Here is a 19,053-nt window from a genome sequence, read left to right as displayed (position 1 = left end):
CGCAAATATGTTATTTTGTCTCAAACCAGCAAAAACATGCTCATTTTTAAGTATAACCATCATTCTTTCAAAATAAACAAAAATCGTTTAATTCTGATAAATTTACAAGTCATTATCTTCATTTTAATGAGGGCACGTCAAAATTTGAGGGCACGTCAAAATTCGAGGGCACGTCAAAATTCGAGGGCACGTCAAAATTTGAGGGCACGTCAAAATTTGAGGGCACGTCAAAATTTGAGGGCACGTCAAAATTTGAGGGCACGTCAAAATTTGAGGGCACGTCAAAATTCGAGGGCACGTCAAAATTCGAGGGCACGTCAAAACTTGAGGGCACGTCAAAAATTGAGGGCACGTCAAAACTTTAAGCACGCAAGCACGTAAGCACGTAGGCACGTCAGGCACGTAAAATTTCGGAGGGCACGCGAGCACGTAGGCACGTTGGGCACGTTGGGCACGCAAGCACGAAGGCACGTAGGGCACGAAGGCACGTCAAAAAAATGAGGGCACGTGGGCACGTAGGGCACGTCATTTAGCAGACTCTAATATCTGGTACTCAAAATCCTGCAAAATCACAAAAAATATTCTTTTACTTTCTCTTGACTTATCTGATTTTTAAGAAAATGCAAAAAAATGCAAGAAAATGACTTTAAGAAAGCTTTTCAATCAAATTTGAAACTTCCAGGAGGGCCAGAAGCCCGAAGTGATTTTAATTCAATAGTATACTTTATAAGTTGTTGGGATTTTCTTGAGATGGTTACATTTTTACCTTTGAATGAGCAGTTTTAAAACCGGCAGGTACAAAATGCATAAAGCATAATGCATATTGCATAATGCATAATGCATAATATTTGAAAAATGTCAATTTTAGAGGCTATAATAAGGAGAATTTGAAAGATAATACTTTCAACAAAACAAATATACCATTTTCTACCAGAAAATAAAGGGTAGAAAGCTGTAAATTTGAATTTTGGATGATGAAGAAAATCCATGATCCACTGAAAATGCTTGTCGCCATTTTGATTTTCATAGTTGTATTTTACAGAACGTAGTATAATGTAGAAAAAAACACGAAGATATCTCCTCCGTATATTACTTTTCTTACTCGGAAACGTAAATTTTGAAGCAAGATCTTTCTGGGTTTTCTCAGAGATTTTTTCGAACAATTGCGAATAAATTTCAACGGGTTTACCCTCTAACAAAGCATTAACCTTGAATGCTTTTTGTTACATAAGCCAATATAAATTAAAGAGCTTCATCCGGAAGCTAGATCAAAGAAAATAGACGTCGAATCTTTTTACATTCGAATGTTTATGTTTCTTTTAAGAAGGAAGAAGAGGGAAATCTTTCTGATCTGTTGCATCTTCTTATTATTTATGCAGAAAACCCTTTGTTGTTATGATTCGAATATTTTCTCTTTCGTTCGGATTCGAAAAGTAAATATTATGTCTGGGGAAATCTCTCTGATTGGAATGTTTACAAGAAGCTTTTCTAAAGAGGTTTTTGCGGTTTTTAGCCTCTGCAAAGGAGAGTTTTAGAAAATATAAAATCGTTCTGTAAATTACACAATACTATTATGCATTATGCAATATGCATTATGTTTTATGCATTTTGTACCTGCCGGTTTTAAAACTTTTTTTAGTTCTCCTACAATCATGGTCGAAATATATTGAGATTTTGGTGTCTTTCAGAATTTAAAGTTCGGGCAAGAATTGCTATTCTTGCACTTCCACTTTCTTTCATTGAATATTTCGATTTTAGAGGGGTTCGGTGGCTTCTAGGCTATATTCCAAGCCTTATTCGAGCAAATTTGAGCTTTTAAATCCTGAGATCCTAAGGTCCTAAGTCTTAACTTAAGTCTCATGTTAAAGTAGTTTTTAACGCGCTTAAAAATCATTTGTTGTGTTTAAAATTTCGCCGGGAAATCCCCTTTGTCTAAAATATTTTGTCCGTGATTGTAGCTATTCTTATTTCTCATTTTTTCGAGACTAGTTTATTGTAGTTCTTTTGATTTCTTTGACAAGCTTGTTATACATATGTTTTTATTTGAAACTTTCTTTTGATTTAAAAAATTGGCTTGAAAATTATATTTGACTTGACCTAGCTTGACTTGGATTTTTACTGAGATATTAAGGGTGGTACAGAGTGGCGTGGTATGTTTTTAAGTACAGTGAGTTGTAAAGTTTTTAAGAAAATTTAAAGGAGGTGTACCAGAAAGTACCAAAAACCAAAGACCAGAAAGTAAATTACTCAGAATTAAAGGGTGGTATACCTATTTTGAGTGGGGAAATCAACTTAGTACAGGGTACTCAACGGTGGTGTGTCATTTTTTTAATGGTGATATCAAGATTGTACCGGGTACTAAGGGGTGGTATACCTATTTTTAGGGGTAAATTCAACTTAGTACCAGGGTACTAAGTGGTGGTGGTCTCAGATGAATTTCAAAAAACAAGAAAGTACAACTTTTTGGCACTGGTCCAGTACCACAACTTAGTACCCCCCCCCCCCCCCCTGATCAACACCAAAAATGTCTCAAGACCTACCATACAACGATTACAAGTCATCTCTCTTTTCCACTCATTAAAATCTCATATCGAAAAAAAAATTTAATTGCTACTTTTTGAGTTTGCATTCAAAGATTTACAATGGAAAAGTTCGATTCCAGGCAACCAAATTTAATATATCAGACAGCAATTGTAGAGCAAACTTTCAACAATCGTCATCTCATCGTGCTGAATGGTTATGACAACAAGCGTTGACGACATGCGTCTATATAATTATGTGTTCTTTGAAGTAAAATCGCTTGTGGTTACGAATTTGGCCTTGAAAAAATAGGGAACAAGTTTTTGAATTTAGACTGGCTTCCCTTTTGTTTCTATAAAGTCATAGAGGGTTTATAAACACCTTAGTGCAATGTCTACAAAGTGACAGAGAAAAAAAATTTTAAGTCTTCAAAAACTTTGACCCAAGTCGGTTTTGAACCAGCCAGCGTTGATAAATCCTTGATTTGACTGTGGCTTTAATTGCGACGCGAATCAACAGCTTGCTACGTGAAAATCATAGAGGGAAAGATTTCACAATTTTGTCTGAATTGCACTGAAACAAAAGCTTCAAAGAATTCCGCAACACCAACTTGACCTGGCTCAATCTGAATCAATCCAGATTCAAAGGGATATTCTATAAATGAAAAGGCAATTTCATAGACAGGAACGTTTAATGATATTCTCTTTTTTATAGGCTGGTACTCAATATCAAGAATGTGTCAAGCAATGGTTTCACTACACGTCATATTCGTTTCCAGCATCTAGCTTACGACAGCTCTGGTGATCGAATAGCAACCAGTGATCATCATGGAAATATACATGTTTTGGATTTACAGAAGAACAGGTGAATATGTTTTCTAATGCATTATAGGAAAAATTATATTTTAATTCATTCAGGAGCATGAAGTCTGAAAGTATAAATTGTAACAATGCACAAATATTCGGTCTTCTTTCTAAGTCAACTTCTATTTTGTAAATCTTTTCCTCATTGATTTTTTTATGATGATTTCATGTTATTACTTTTTGATTTGTATGATAAGTTGGGAATAGAAGCCATGCAATTAGAATAGGGTAAGAAAAACAACAGTGAGATGAAAAACTCTTAAAAAAGAAAGAGCTAGGGCCAGAGTGTCAGGTGTGATGTACAAGTTTTCAAACGCCGGAAAATTTGTCGTTTCTGATTGTTTTGATAAAATAACTTGTTTCGAAAAATGAGAAAGTCTTTCATTTTTGTTTGCTCTTGGGAATAACGTAGATGTTATTATTTATTCCTTTGATAACAAAAATGTTTTTATTGCCTTGGAAATAAGACTTTTCTTCGGTAAAGGCATGCATGTTTTTGCCGAGTTAGTTTGCAACTAAGCTAATAGTATACATTTATGTTATAGTATACATAAATACTATTAGCTTAGAACCTTGGCTAATCATTGTGGTCGGTTGGAGTTCTACATTGGAATAAGATATGCCCAGAAGATAAGGAAAGTCAAAATAGACCTGCGTCCGAGACTCAGAAAAGGCCTTAAAATGGCTTTCGTAGGGCACTCCTTAGATCAGGGCAAGTTTTTGATATTATGCTTGTAATAAGGTGTAGAATTGACAAAAAAAATTTAAAACCTAATGGTATGGTTTGTCAGTTTTTGATGTCTAGATCCCGAGATATTTTGGTTTAAATATTGAAAATTATCGATATTTTTTGCTGAGTCAGTTTTTTAGCATATTTACCCACCTTAAAAATGAAATATCTCAAGATCGGAACATCGAAAGTTAAAAAACCATACCACTTTCGGATACTACTAATTCAGGGCTATCCAGCTGTGGGAATGATTTTTTATAAAAATGCTCCCAGAAAAATGCTGACGTCATCGGAAAACGCCAAAAACGTCGATTTTCGCCTTAAAAATGCCATTTCTCGGCACCAGATGGTAGAAACTTAACAAATAACCCCATTTTCTTTATCTACTTTTCACGCTGAATCCGTTGGTAGCCTCAGATATTTGATTTTCTGACTTCGTAAAAAACATTAGTAAAGGGGGACCCTTGATAAGTTCTATCGATTAACTAAAAATCGATTCACTCGAAAACTTACTGTAGGAGATTCGAAGGGCAAATTTTTTTTGTCAATTCCACACCCTATAAGGGGCATAATATCAAAAACTTGCCCTGATCTAAGGGGTGCCCCACGAAGTGACACAATTCACTACCTCGGCTGTAGATCTACAAAAAGACAAAATTTGGTTATATAGTTAAAAAAACACTTTGAATTGAATTCTTTTTTAATCCCTTCTGTTTAAAATCCCACATATTTCAGATACAACTTGGTATATTCATGTGGCATCGCTTTGACATCGATTATATGGAATAATTACAGAATAAATGAAATTGTCATTGCACTTTCAAATAACGAAGTTCGCTGCTATGATATAGGTAACTTAGTGTTTATAACTTTTTGTCTCAGGCAGATTGATCTCCATTTCAGAAAATACATTTCGTCTCAGAACTTCTTGGGAAAATTTTGTTTCCAATGATGTTTCCATTATGAAGTTTTAGTCACGATTAACTTTAAGATCTGAGTTTTCGAGTTTGAATTGTAATATAAAAATTCTCTGCGATTGAATTTTCAGTCTGAAAATATACCTGTTCATCAAGTGTTTTCTATTTTTCTTGATAGGGAAAAGAAGTTTACTTTCCATTTTGAAAGGACACACTTCTCCTGTAGATTCACTCTCTATTCATGGTTCTGGTAGATACCTTTTAACGTCTTCATTTGATACCACCATTTTGTGGGATTTGAATACATTCACTAAAAAGAGAACTCTAAACGGTGCTCAAGAAGTTGGTATACAAAAGGTATTGTTAATTGTTTGGTTAATTTTCATTTCTGTCACTTGAACTTTTAGGTTCTATCAAAAAGTGATAAAAATGCTCAGTATGAAAATGAAAAAACCTTGTGTATTTTTTTTACTTCAGACTTTTTAAATTTTAGAGAAATATTTCACTGAGAGCTCTCGCCCAAGACAGTGTGAAACTGTCAGTATGAAAAATTAACTTCTTAATTTCTTTTGAGAATCTGTATTTTTTATATTGTAAACTCTATAACAATAAGTCGCAAACTTATCCTTTTATAGTACCGTCAGACAAAGAAAATAACATTGAATTTGGATTCTTTTCCAGGTCTTCTTTTTACCGAACAGCAATCACATAGTGAGTTGTTTCCAAGACGACAGCATATTTGTGTGGGACTGTGAGAGTATGAAGTGTGTTTATCAGCTGACGGTACCACCTGAAAGAAAACCTGCTTTCAAATGTTTAACTGCTACTAATGATTGTCGTGTCCTTGTCGGTGGTGGAAGGTAGCTATAACAACGAATCATTTCTTCATTTATACAATTTTTCTATTGCGATTGCGATTTATATTTCTTTTCTATTGCGATTTTACATAAGCAGATATTACATTTTGAGGGATTCCCATTTTGTTCAAAAGATCTTCAGGGTAAAATTTTCTTGGATAAAAAAGCCATTCTTGATTCGTATTTTCTATGAATAAAAATGTAAAAGAGTTCAAAATCACCATAAAATCGTTTCTTGCGCCTGAACTGGTTAATAAAGTCAATACTAAACTGAATTTATTTTCCAATCGAGTAATTATAGCATCATGCTCTGGCTTTAAAATGTTAATCGCACGATGAGTTATTTTCTCTTCTTTGGCGCTTCTTCAAAGAGAGCAATTAATCGTTAATTGCATTCTGTAGAGAGCAATTAATCGTTAATCACACTCTTCGATGAGGCGCCAATGTTTACAAAATTGATTTTAATGTTTTTTCTTACATTTTTTTATCGAACGTTTTAATTGCATTCGTAATTCATTTTTTGAGAAAGAAAATTTCCCGAAAATTTATAAACAAAAATAAAAAAACATAGAGAGAAGAGAAAAATATAAAACGTTCAGTGTAATTTACTTTCCTGACGGGGAAAAAGTAGTGAGAGCCATTGTGCGATTAGCTCGTAATCACATAATAACTCGTACAATTCGAGAATTGCACTCGTGATTTTTTTGTTTCAAATTTTCCTCGTCCTTTCGGACTCGGAAAATTAATAACAAAAAATCACTCGTGCAATTATTCTCGAATTGCACTCGTTATCATGTGATTACATATACTAATTCTTTCCAACACTTATTTTAGGAGTCGTTTCTTATACCTATGGAACATGGACAATCGTCAGCTGATACAAGTGATTGAACTACCAGATAAAGTGAAAAGTGTGAAAGACATTCAGTTTGTAACCAATGTCATGGCGTTGAATCAACACCAGGTACCTTTGTTTCACATTGTTCTCATTGAAAAGAATCTTGTTATGACTTCTTTATCTCATTAAATGCCATCAATCTGAAACTTCAAATTTTCAATTTTTTTTGAATTCAATGTGCCTATATTCCCGAACTAAGAAAAAGAAGCCAACCTTGACTCGACTATCGGTGAAGGACCCCAAAAATCGATCTCACACGACCTCACTGGTGCAATGTCTTAGCTTTCCTCTTGGTGGTATTTTTTAACTTATTTTTTTTGTATCTTTTAATTTTACAGTTACTGGGTGTTTTGGCACAAGACGGTGTTATTCGATTTATCGACACAAATAATTGTAGCCTGAAAGCTGAGCTTGGTAGCACTTCAAAGGTCAGTACTGTAACCTATGAGGTACCACAGTTGGCCTGAATATGTTGATTTCAATACAGCAATGTTTTGACTTGCGATGATTCTTCATTGATAATTCGATAGTTTTTTGACTGTTAATAGAAAATAAACTTTGATAAACTTGCTCAGCAGATGTATCCAGTACTTTTCAACAAAGCTCATTCAATTGATTGAGTCAATAAAAGAATCCTCTTTATCTTTCCACAGCGTATCCATTCGTTTCTGTTGAGCATGAATAGCCAATACATTGGATTGATTATGGATAACGGTGAAATAGCACTTCATCATCTACCAACCGTCATCAAAGACAAGCAGGTATCTTCTGTCATACCTATTTCTATTCAGCTCAACCTCAGCTCCCTAAAGAAAGGACGACTACTACTGTATTAATTCAGAAATCTCTTCCCAGATTTTTAAAGGGCTATGAACGCGACCAGCTGTATTTTTCAGGGTGCTTTAGCAAGGCTCGACTAGCCAGAGCAGTTTTATAATTGGCAACACTGATTAAAATGTGTATAGGTTCGATGCTTATTAGTAAGTTTGTGGTTACAGTCTCTGAGGATGTTCCTCTAAAGCCGTATTTAAGTCTTCATTGGTGTTTGATTCTTCCCGACGATTACTGAAGAATGAGGAGAGAAGGATCAGGTACTCATGTAATCTTAGAATCGGGAAGAAAACTGTCCACTGTTTGGAGTGTTTCGAGTCTTTTTGATTGTCCAATTATTGGGTATTATTTTATTAACAGACCCATAAGTTCACTGTAAAGAAGATCGCATCACAAACCTCATCATCCAATACAATTCCTTCAATGAATAACAATAAACACACTAAAGAGAAAGAAACAGAATCCGTTACCAAGGAAAATCAACCACCACGTTCAACAATATCTTACCGTAAAACTCAAGATGCAAGTCCACAATCTAGGGTAAGTTTCTGAGATCGTAATGTTTATTTTCATATCTTCTCCCGTCTCGAACTTTTTTCTAGGACCTGCTAGGACATCAAAGAAAGTTTTGCGGAATGATGTTAGATACCTTTTCAAGAAACTTTCTAACGTTAAACTCTCATTCGATCTTTAATCTCCTTCAGCTTGTAAAGATAAGTTTTTGTAAGCTGCCGACCGAAATTGCATATTGTCAAATTGTTAGTCTTTTCTTTTCAGCTAAATGTCGGTGGTATAAGTATCAAGAGATTGAAAACCATCTTACAAGGCTTTGGCGAATATCCTTCCAAATATCGGTAAATTATTATTGTAGTTCTAAGCGCTGCATAAAAGATTGAATTTAAATGCATTTAAAGGCTTTGTACTTTGTGTGCAATACTATATAAAAGAGATAAAAACACACCCAGTGTACTGTTTTTTCTCCATAGAGGGATTCGTTACCCCCTCAGCATGAGTGCTGGAATTTAGATGTTTTGGTGGTCAAAATACATACAGACACAAGGCAATACCGAGTTTATGTATGTGCATTTTTCTGCGACAGAGACTGTTAGCTTCTGATTTGACTAGATCCTGATTGACTGAGGAAGATGATAAATCAGTACTTTTACCATCCTCGATTTTGTAGTTGAAAAATTCCACATTGCTTCAGTCACTTTACCGTCCTCAAAACTGCAAATACACATAGTGCGGAAAGGGGTCTGATCCCCCCCTTCTTAAATGATCCCCCCTTCTTGGCATCCCCCCAAACTTTAAAAATACCTATCCCCAAGGATTTCGGGCTAATTTTTTTATGGTAAAAAGGGAAGGGAAACAGTAAAGAAAAATTAAGTCTGGCAAATATAATACCACTTTTTAGTGAAAATAAAGAACTTCCTTTCATGCAGACCAAATTTCATAACAGTGCTGGAAAATAATCTACAAAATATTTAAGCCCCCCCTTCTTAAACGATCCCCCCTCCTTGCTACCCCCCCTTTTTAGTGAAAATTTCTGATCCCCCCCCCTTCTTCACTTTTTTGGAAGGTGTCATCCCCCCCCTTAAGAAAGGGTTCGAACTATGATACATAAACTCGCAAACCGGAAATGAAGAATGATAATGATGGAAAGACCATTTGAGTCACCAACATTACACCATCTTTCTTTTCCCGATATCAACTAGTTAGGATGATAGTTTATCTCAGCAGTACATTGAATTATTTTGCAGCCAATTGATCTGGAAGAATCTATTGGCCATACCTGAGAACCACACGTCGTTCAGTGCACTTGTAGACAAAGGAATACACAACGCATACATTGCAATACATGAAAGATATCCCATTAAAAGTCAAAAGTTATTGCGCGTACTCCAGAGGTAAGTGTTTAAAAATTTTTGATTTTTATACGTATTTGTCTTAGAATAACATAATAAGGGAAAATCCTTTCAAGATTATCGAAGAGATCCTTCTTCGGGACGACCTTCTAAAGATTCCTTAATATGAAGCTTCTATCGGTAGATTATATGGCATTCAGTGTAGAAATTCTCATCCGAAACGCTAAAGCTTTGAAGGTCTGGAAAATTTTCAGTATCTAAAAGGTTAGATTATGGGATTTCGCGAAACCGCGTTAAGGATTGTGCAGTTGGAGGCCTGAACCCCAGCCCTTGTTTTCGGGGATTGTCGGGTCAAACCAAAATAATTTAAGTTTACGCGCACGGCTTTTTCATTGATGGGAAATTGACCCGCTCCTTTAGAGCTTTAGCGCTCTTTAACATGGCATGTCAACTGAATTTTACATAAAGGTTCTAGACTAGCAGGGTCAACAGTTTAGATTCTTCGTTTTATTTCCGCTAACAATAGGGTTTTATCAGCTCTGGCACATTGGTCACCGATCTTTGGAGAAACAGAATATTTACCGATGTTGGTCTTCCCTTTTGTCAAAATGTTTCCGAACAATCAATTGGTGTGCTTCGAATTTGTCGTCACTATTCTCAGTAAGCTGTTCTTGTTGCTGTCCTTACTACTACAGTAAAGTCTCCATAACACGTTTGGTGATGCAAATTTGTTCGAGTTAAGGAAATTTCGAGTACTTTTACCTTACTTATGTTAGTACTGAAGCAGTTCCTCTTTACTTCATGGTGAATGGTTGTACATCGAAACTTTAAAGATTATTTCCATTGACCTTTATATATCCCTGGACCAAGTTAATCAATCCCGGTCAAGCAAAATATTATGATGGGAGTATTTTTGAAATTGGTACCCGTGGAGAGAGCGCTATATCTCGTTTCGTTTGTACAATAATGATGTAGCGCCGTTTGTAGGCAAAGTTTCAAACACTACAATGGCTTCTTTGTGAGTACCAACTTTCAAAGAAACTTCGATCAAAGATGGCGGATATAGTTTGGTCCAGGGATATATATTTCCTAACTGGACTATCAGTGGTGACTTACTTGTTTTGATTAAACAAAAAATTGATACCACGTTTCATTCTCGTATGCTTTATCTTGCACAGTGAATTGGTGTCAAAGATGGTTCGAATATTTCCCTAATCCTCCGCTCAGCATCTTAGCAATGGTTGAAACGTTGTTATCGCACCATGATCCAGTTCTCCTCAAGCATTTCATTGACCTCGATATCTCAACACAGGTACATAAATATACCATCGACTCATCCCGTCTTGGTAAAAAGACAGTACTCGAAAGCGTTTTCTTTCTGTGGAATTCGAATGAAAAGGAGGGGTCATTTTAAAGGGGTATTAGAATAGACACCCCCTAAGTGTCACACTTTTTTCTATAGAGGTCTTTCATGATTTGCCAATGTTACGCATTTAAAAAAAAACACCATTACGGACGCAAAACATTGGAATTTTTAGAGGAAATCTTTTACGCAAATCGGATGTTTGTTTCCATTATGGTGGAAATTACGTTAGTCATGAAGGAAGTTTTTCGGATACGAAATGACAATCCAAATGATATGAAATTCGATTATTTTTAGTTATACGCATGGCCGATGTTACAAACGTTGTATTCGGAAGTGTTGACGCGTGATGATTGGCTGATAGTGTGGGACAATGTCTTCTCCAGTCATCCATCGTTCATGCTTTATTTTTTGGTCGCCTATCTCATTCACTCTCGGAAAGCATTACTTTGCACTCAGACGAAAGAAAATATTAAGGTACATTGAATTATCTTTTCTCAAAAGAAAACATCTCAGAAAATTTAAATACTGCATTCCTAAGTAAGCCAATATGGGTCCCTTTTTCACAGCCACGAAAGTCATTCAAAGGGGTAAAAAAGCCATAAAAAGGCAATTCGATCTCTATAAAAGTTCCAAGAATTCCAAACCTAGTACCCTGAGTTTTACTTTTTACCAAAGTTTGTAGAAGATTTTATTTATTGCGCGTATCCTGGCGTATCACGTTTTACATTACAAATGGACAATAGTTTTGCCTTCATAGACTCATGTACTGGCTATTTGTGATAATTGCTTATTGCTTTCCAGGTCTTTTTTCATCACCAAAACCCAGTGGATATTGCCATGGTGATAAAAGAAACATATAGATTATCTTCCTCAACACCGCCAGACCTTGACCCCAAAAAGTCGCTGGACGACAGAGTGCCGCTACCGGAGGGCCAATATCCGATCTTCGATTTTTATCCCAAATTTGTTGTAAATTATTTGGTAAGAGTCTTTTATTTATTTTATTTTATTTGTTAATACTCTTTAGTCAATTCTACCTTGTACAATAATAGGCGTCAGAATTCTGGCGGTTCCCAGAAATAATGCAGGTTTGACGTAAATCGATGATTCCGTCTTTGAGAGACAAATGGAGAATGGAATCTTATTAGTGGCTTCTTTTTGACAGGTGGAAGAACGTGAAAGAATACGCGAAGAAGAGCTTGAATACCTCAGACAAAAGTAAGAGTTTGTATATCGTCCCACTTACTAAAAGACATGACTTTTAACATAACGGTCATAAGCATAGACAACAGACTCGTTAAGCATTTAATCAAACATAAAATGTACTTCTTTATGGTTTTCGGATTGGTGTCAAGCATTCTGACACAGAAGTCTGAAGAGAGTACAGTCGACTCTCGCTAATTCGACTTCGAACGGGGAAAATTCGAATTATAGAAAGAATATTAAGAGGATTTCTATCCTTGACGGGTACTGGGAACAAGTTCGAATTATAGAAAGATTCGAAAAATAGAAGTTCGAATAAGCGTGAATCTGTTGTCTGTTTGAAATGACCGGGAAATGATTATGTGCGTTTCAGGCAATTAGCACTGGATATGAAACGCCAGAAGGAGTTAACACAAAAAGAAGAATTAGCTTACTACAGAGAACAAGAACAAGTGGTCAACGCGGAAAATGAACGGAGACAAATTATCGCCAATGAAGAAAAACGTCTAGCTAGCCAACGGAAAAAGTAATACTGATCTGCAATTGAATATAGACTCCTAATATGACAGACTTAAGAGTTGTGAAGCAATTTTACAGATTCTTGAAAGTCGGAGTTGTTGCATTTTTGCGTCATTTTGCCTTATCTTGCTTAAGCTTTCATTTAAATCGTGAACATAATTAGCTTTTCGAAATTAGGCTGAATTGGGCTCGGCTCATCACTTTCTTTTTTCTTTTGTTGACTTTTGATGTCTAGATCTCGAGATATTTCTTGCTTAGTCAGCAGTTTTTCAGCATATTTACCCACCTCAAAAAGGAATTATCTCGAGGTCTAGACACCGAAAATCAGCTGTGAGGATGATTTTTCTAAAAATGCTTTCCTATGCTGACGTCATTGGAAAACGCACAAAACTTGGACATTTTGCCTTGAAAATGCCATTTCTCAACACCAGGTGGTCGAAACTTATCAAATGACCCCCATTTTCTTTACGTTCTTTTCGCGCTGTATCTGATTGTAGCATCAAATATTTGATTTTCAAACTTCGAAAAAAACATTAGTAAAGGGGGACCCTTGATATACTATCGATTAACTAAAAATCGATTTACTCGAAAACTGCAGGAGATTCTAAGGGTAAAATTTTTTTGCCAGTTCTACACCCTATTAGGAGTATAATATAAAAAATTTGCCCTGGTCTAAGGCGTGCCCTACGAAGTGACACAATTCACTCCCTCGGCCTTTGGTCTTTAAGTTCGCTTTCTGCGATTGGTTGGAAAGGTCGTTATACTATATTGCAGTGTTATGTAATCCAATGGGTCCAAAAACAACATTCATGATATTCATGAGGTAATGTTTTGTACAGAAGCACCCAAAATAGCCTTAGCGTTTGTCACTAGTTTTATTGTTTAGATTCAAAATTAGTGGCTATCAACCGGTCTTTATCAGGTTCTTCCATATAAAACATTACGTCATGAAAATCATGAATAATAGTGAGGTTAAGCAAGTGTTTATTTAAACCGTTCAATGTGATATTGTAGGCCTGTACATAAGATTTCAATTGCATGGTTTGCTTTGGCAAGTTATGTACAGGCCTACGGTATCGCACTTTACGGTCAAAATAAACCCGTGCTTAACCTCGCTAATATTACTTCTCACACTTACTAGATTACAATCACTGCGACGTGACATAGCAATGCAAGAGCTTGAGATGCACGACGAGGTGCGAAGGAAATTCTTCCACCATCAACGACAACAAAAACAAATGCAATTACAACGCCTGGATGATGAAATGAAAAGAAAAGTATGTTTTTGCCCATTTGATTTAAAAGGGCATAAACCGAATGCCTTTAGAAAGACTATAAAGTAGTATGAAATAGTATGAGTTTCAAAATAAAATTTAGAAAAAATTCAACTCTTCCAAAGAAAACAGCGCGCACAAAGGGTTGATACTCTTTTGTCAATCCTGCAATGTACATTAATAGGCGTCAGATTGCTGGCGGTCCCCAGAAATAATGCAGGTTTGACGTAAATCGATGATTCCAGCTTTAAGATAAAGTGGAGAAAATCCTTTTTTTGTTGGAATTGTCCCTACTATCAATACTTTAACGATTTTTAACGTTTTTTGGACAATTAATTTACATTAGCCTATGAGTTGATGTATAATAATCAAATACAATACTTTTTTTACAACTTTCTTCATTTCAGTTTGAACAGCGAGAAGTAGAAATGAAAGACGCTTTGACCGATGCTGAGATAAAAGCCATGCAAATCAAAGCACAGAAACTCCAACTGGAAGAGGTTTGTTCACGAAACTTAAAAACTTTTTTTGGGCCTTCCTCAGAGGTCCTTTAAATTAACCGATGTCCGGTCGTTCGTCTGTTACCAACTTTTCTCATGATTATGACGGAAAACCGGCTTTTTGGCATTTCTCGAGATTTCATCATTAGTTTTTTCTGATTTGTTGCACAAAGATGCGTATTAGCAATGTCGAAAACATGGCCCAGTCAGGGTTTTTCCGGAAGGAGATTGCCGCTTTTGCAGATTTTCATTGGACTTTTTCGTAATATTTCTTTGTTTTTTCACACAAAAACATTTTTGATAACAATGCCCACTGTCAATAAAACTGATTTTGAAGCCGGAAAAAACGGTTGAATTTCTCGAGCTGTACTTTATTTTTTTTTTCATAAAATTTTGCACACTGATGCAAATGTGACGGAGCCTGATTTTTGAAAGAAAAAGATTTTCCTGCCAAACATGACCGAAAAATCGGTATTTTGGGCATTTTCTCGAGATTTCATCAGTAGTTTTTCCCGATTCTTTGCACAAAGATGCGTAGCAGTAATGCCCAAAATGTGGCCGATTTGGATTTTTGAGAAAAATTTTTCCAACCGAAAATGCCGGAAATCGCCTTTTTTGTTTCCATTAGACTTTTTCCGAATATTTCTTTGTTTTTTTTACACAAAAACATTATTGATATCAATGCCAACCAAAAATCAATATAGCTGATTTTTGCAACCCGAACTTTCTATTTTCACTACTCCCCTTCCCCTCTCCTTTCATTGATTTTGTGCGTTATGCATTTTCCCTTCTACATTATTTAATCGAGGCAGGCAAACAAACCTGAAAGTAGGAAATGTAAAAGCAGTGTTTTATGACGTCTTTGCTATGATTAAAAAAAGCCATATAATTATTTTTAGGTTGACTTAATTAATGAGCAGCATCTTTTTAATCAGTATTCATTAAAGAGAAATGCTTTCTGTTTTTTGTGTTTCACTTGTCAGAAATTCAAGTAGATAGATAGAGTCAATATTTTATGTGATAGCCAGACAGTCTTTCGATTGTTTTTCGGCTGGCTATCTATGAACTGAACGGAACTTTGGAAGGAGCGTGGAATTCAACCTGTGAATTTCTGGTTTGAAACGCTGACGCCTGTGATCCCTTCCCCATCGCTCCTTGAATTTAAGATGGAGATAGAGATGGAACCGCGCTTGATTAATTTTAATGTGAAAATTGGCGATCAAAACATTTCTTTCCATTCAAGAGAAAGCATAATGGTCAGTGAGATCAAATTGGAGGTCTTCAAAATCACTGGAATTCCAATTCCAAACCAAATCGTTTTTCAAAAGCATGCAAGATCTTTGTTTGGATTACCTGATGACAAAACGATTGTGGTCAACGAACCTGCTACCGGTGAACCGCTGGCCCATCTGCAATGCCTGGTGACTCCTATAAAGGGATATCCACAGCTTGGGGTATTTTATCGACAGTTATTAGAAGATGAGTTAAATCAACATAAACATAGTTGTAAAGACTGTTTGATATATCAAAGAGAAAGGTTTGACCCCAAGGATGTTTATGATGACGAATATGGTTATATTGACGAGGAACCCCCTTCTAATAGTGAATTTTATTTTAACCACGACGAGTTGATACGTGCAAGATATTCGTTCAAACATCTTTTTGAAGTACTGCATACATTCCCAATTGTATATGTTTGCATTTCAGAGGACCATAGCCACTTGGTCAACTTTGATGCCAACAAGATGGGGGAACAAAACCAGATTTGTGCTCTGTTGAAGGGATCAAAACTCTGTTTCGTCAAAATATGAAAAGTAGTTGCTCGATGCTTTCAGATGATCAAACGTTTCTTTTTGTTGAAACTATGAGAACACAAGTCGGTTTATCCTGCATAGAAATCATTCACAATGATTATCAGTGGTTTTATAAAAAACAAAGTTCTAGGAATGAAGTTGATGTTTTTGTTCGATTCGGCCTTGGTGTATTCAGCCAACCCTCGGGCTCTAGTTTTATCCGCTCCGATTTGTTCGTCCAAATTATAAACACAAGTGGTGAGGGTTTTCTTAAATGGTACCCTAATAATTCTACTTGTCATATCGATGGTTTGAAATGTTTTGTGGAAGCTAACTTGTGGATACCGAAACAATTACAAGTTTTTTACCATTTCTTTTTTTTTTTTTTCTTTATTGAAACATAAACACAGGGACACAGGGTACATTACGAACATATAATATAAAATACTATTAAACATTAATATAGTCCCTCCCTCCGCTAGAAACTTAAGTTATATCGCCAGAGGTAAGGCTATGAAGAAAGGAAAAAGTAAAACAAGGTGTGACGTGGAGAGAGCTATGGTTGTAGTAGACTAAAATAACGCACCACTGAACCTTCCAGATTCGTGGATATATTCAACGACAGAAAGAATTATAGTTTGGTTTAAAATTAAAGTCAAGCTTTCATCACCGTATAATAAAAATCGACAAAAATAAGAAGGGTTTAGTGGGAGGAAAATAATACCTAAGTCTTGTAGTTTGTCGGATAGAGATTGCCTTGCATGGGAATATATAGAGCAGTGCAGAAAAAAGTGCTGAGTATTTTCAACTGAGTTAGTTCGACAACCACAAAAAGGGTCTAAAGTATCACGAAAACCATGCCTAAATTTGTGCTCGTTCAGATGAGTGAACCCTACCCGCAGTCGATTTAGAAAGACTACACCTTGATTGTCAGAAACATCAAAAACACGAGATTGTTTGGGTCTCAAAAATTTTAAAATTGCATTCTTAAAGGTCTTAACAGAAGGTAGATCTCTTATATTCGCGCCCAGAACATTCCACTGTGATATGCAGTAAGGAAAAAATGTATTACGAAAACGCTCAGTTCGTATATTAAGAGGATAAATAGGATTTCTTGTTCTTATGTTAACTGGCTCTGTAAGCCTTGCTGGCAGATAGTTACGTAAGTAAGACGGAGCTTGGTTATTTATGATTTTATAGAAAAATATCATTCTTCTGGCAAAACGTCTGTCAGCAAGGCTTTCAAGGCCAAGTTTAGAGTATATTCTCTCCTGAGACGTTCCACGAAAGCAACCTGTGATAGCTAAGCAGGCATTATATTGAATGGATTCAAGCTTCTGCACAAAAGAGGCATTTCCTGGGCGGTCATATATGATATCACCGTAGTCTAGATGAGGTCTAATGTAAGATTTATAGATGGTAAGAAGAGATCTTCTAGGCACATGTTTGCGAAGTCTGTTAATAAGGCCAATACCTTTATTGGCCTTTTTTATCTTCTCCTCAAGATGGTAATCGAAAGAAAGTTTTGAATCTAAGATAAGACCTAGATGTTTCTGGTGCTCACTGACAGCGATGTTAGTGTTATTGAAGGAGATTACTGGAGCATTAGCAGGAGTGATTCTGCAGGTAAAATAGACTTCCACAGCTTGTTTAGAAGGGTCTGGGTTGAAAGACATCTTCCATTGACGAGCCCACTCACTTATCCTGGCAAGATCTCTGTTTAGTACCCCAAGGCTCAAGAGCTGGTCCATCACAAGGGAAAATAAGGAGGTGTCGTCAGCAAAGATTTTGGGTTTTGACTCAAGGTTTAATGGGAGATCATTGATGTAAATTAAGAAGAATAAAGGACCAAGAATCGAGCCCTGAGGTACCCCAGCATTGATCCTCTTCCACTCAGACGTTTTCCCATTCAACACAACTCTCTGATGCCTATCATCAAGAAAGTTACGTATTAAGGAAAGCAGAGTTCCAGTTACCCCATATGATTTGAGTTTGAAAATCAAGCCATCATGCCAAACCCGGTCGAATGCCTTTGAAATATCTAAAAACACACCCCTGATATCTCAAGAAAGAAGGGTTCACGTCAAACCCTTTTTATAGACAGGAACCACATTGCCTTTCTTCCACTGTGATGGGAAAATGCCAGAATTGATGGAAAGATTGAATATACTAAACAAAGGTTTTACTAGAGAATCACCACAGATCCTGATCATACGAGTAGAAACATTATCCCACCCATGGGCCTTGTTTACGTTTAAAGAATTAATAATTGACGCGATTTTTTCTTCGTCAAATTCAAGGTTATTTAGCCTGGAGTCAGTAAAAAATTGTTCAGGTGGCAGCACGCTGCCAGTTTCGATCAAAGAACATTGGTTTGCAAAAAAAGAGTTAAAAATATCGGCCTTCTCAGAAACATCGCTCACAAGGACGTTTCTTTCGTCGCGAATGGGGGGGGAATTTTAGGGGTTTTTCGTATGCTCAGGAACTGCTTAAGGGTAGACCAGTATTTCTTACTTCCGATGTTTGGATCATTTAAAGAAATGCCAAGACGAGAAAAATAGTTGTCCTTGGCAGTATTAATGGCTAATCTGCACTCGACAACCATATCATCGAGTGCCTGGCGATCTAAGGGATTTTGCCACTTTCTCCATCGACGATATATATTTTAGCCTTGTCCAGAAGCATCTGCTTTATCTCAGGAGTCATCCATAACGCATCTTTATCCCTGATTGTTATAATTTTGTTTGGGACAAAGTTAGAAAAGATGTTAAGGATATATTCAGAGAGAAGGGCGACGCGATCTTCAACATTGAGCCCCAGGAAGGTAGTGTCCCAATCAATGGCATTCAGAGCAAGCATGATTCCCCTTTGGTCAGCGCGAGAGAAGTCCCAAATCTTGCGTTTATAAGCTGGAGGG

At 36.2% G+C, this 19,053-nt stretch overlaps 1 protein-coding gene across 1 annotated transcript in view; it reads left to right on the top strand.

Moving 5' to 3' along the window:
• Positions 1-19,053, top strand: part of LOC136824624 (TBC1 domain family member 31-like) — a 35,260-nt gene that overhangs the window by 9,646 nt on the left and 6,561 nt on the right. Inside the window, exons 2-19 of the mRNA XM_067080614.1 lie at positions 3,235-3,384; positions 4,849-4,964; positions 5,209-5,387; positions 5,712-5,890; positions 6,722-6,851; positions 7,124-7,213; positions 7,439-7,546; positions 7,977-8,156; positions 8,394-8,470; positions 9,377-9,523; positions 10,008-10,141; positions 10,660-10,793; positions 11,142-11,321; positions 11,649-11,828; positions 12,013-12,065; positions 12,424-12,576; positions 13,711-13,846; positions 14,251-14,343. Of these exons, the coding sequence (XP_066936715.1) occupies positions 3,235-3,384; positions 4,849-4,964; positions 5,209-5,387; positions 5,712-5,890; positions 6,722-6,851; positions 7,124-7,213; positions 7,439-7,546; positions 7,977-8,156; positions 8,394-8,470; positions 9,377-9,523; positions 10,008-10,141; positions 10,660-10,793; positions 11,142-11,321; positions 11,649-11,828; positions 12,013-12,065; positions 12,424-12,576; positions 13,711-13,846; positions 14,251-14,343 (2,419 nt within the window). The remainder of the gene's footprint in view (positions 1-3,234; positions 3,385-4,848; positions 4,965-5,208; positions 5,388-5,711; positions 5,891-6,721; positions 6,852-7,123; positions 7,214-7,438; positions 7,547-7,976; positions 8,157-8,393; positions 8,471-9,376; positions 9,524-10,007; positions 10,142-10,659; positions 10,794-11,141; positions 11,322-11,648; positions 11,829-12,012; positions 12,066-12,423; positions 12,577-13,710; positions 13,847-14,250; positions 14,344-19,053) is intronic.

This window comes from Clytia hemisphaerica, unplaced genomic scaffold (assembly GCF_902728285.1).
Source record: "Clytia hemisphaerica strain Z4C2 unplaced genomic scaffold, Clytia hemisphaerica genome assembly, whole genome shotgun sequence".
Taxonomy (NCBI): Eukaryota; Metazoa; Cnidaria; class Hydrozoa; order Leptothecata; family Clytiidae; genus Clytia; species Clytia hemisphaerica.
This window is presented reverse-complemented; position numbering and strand designations above follow the sequence as displayed.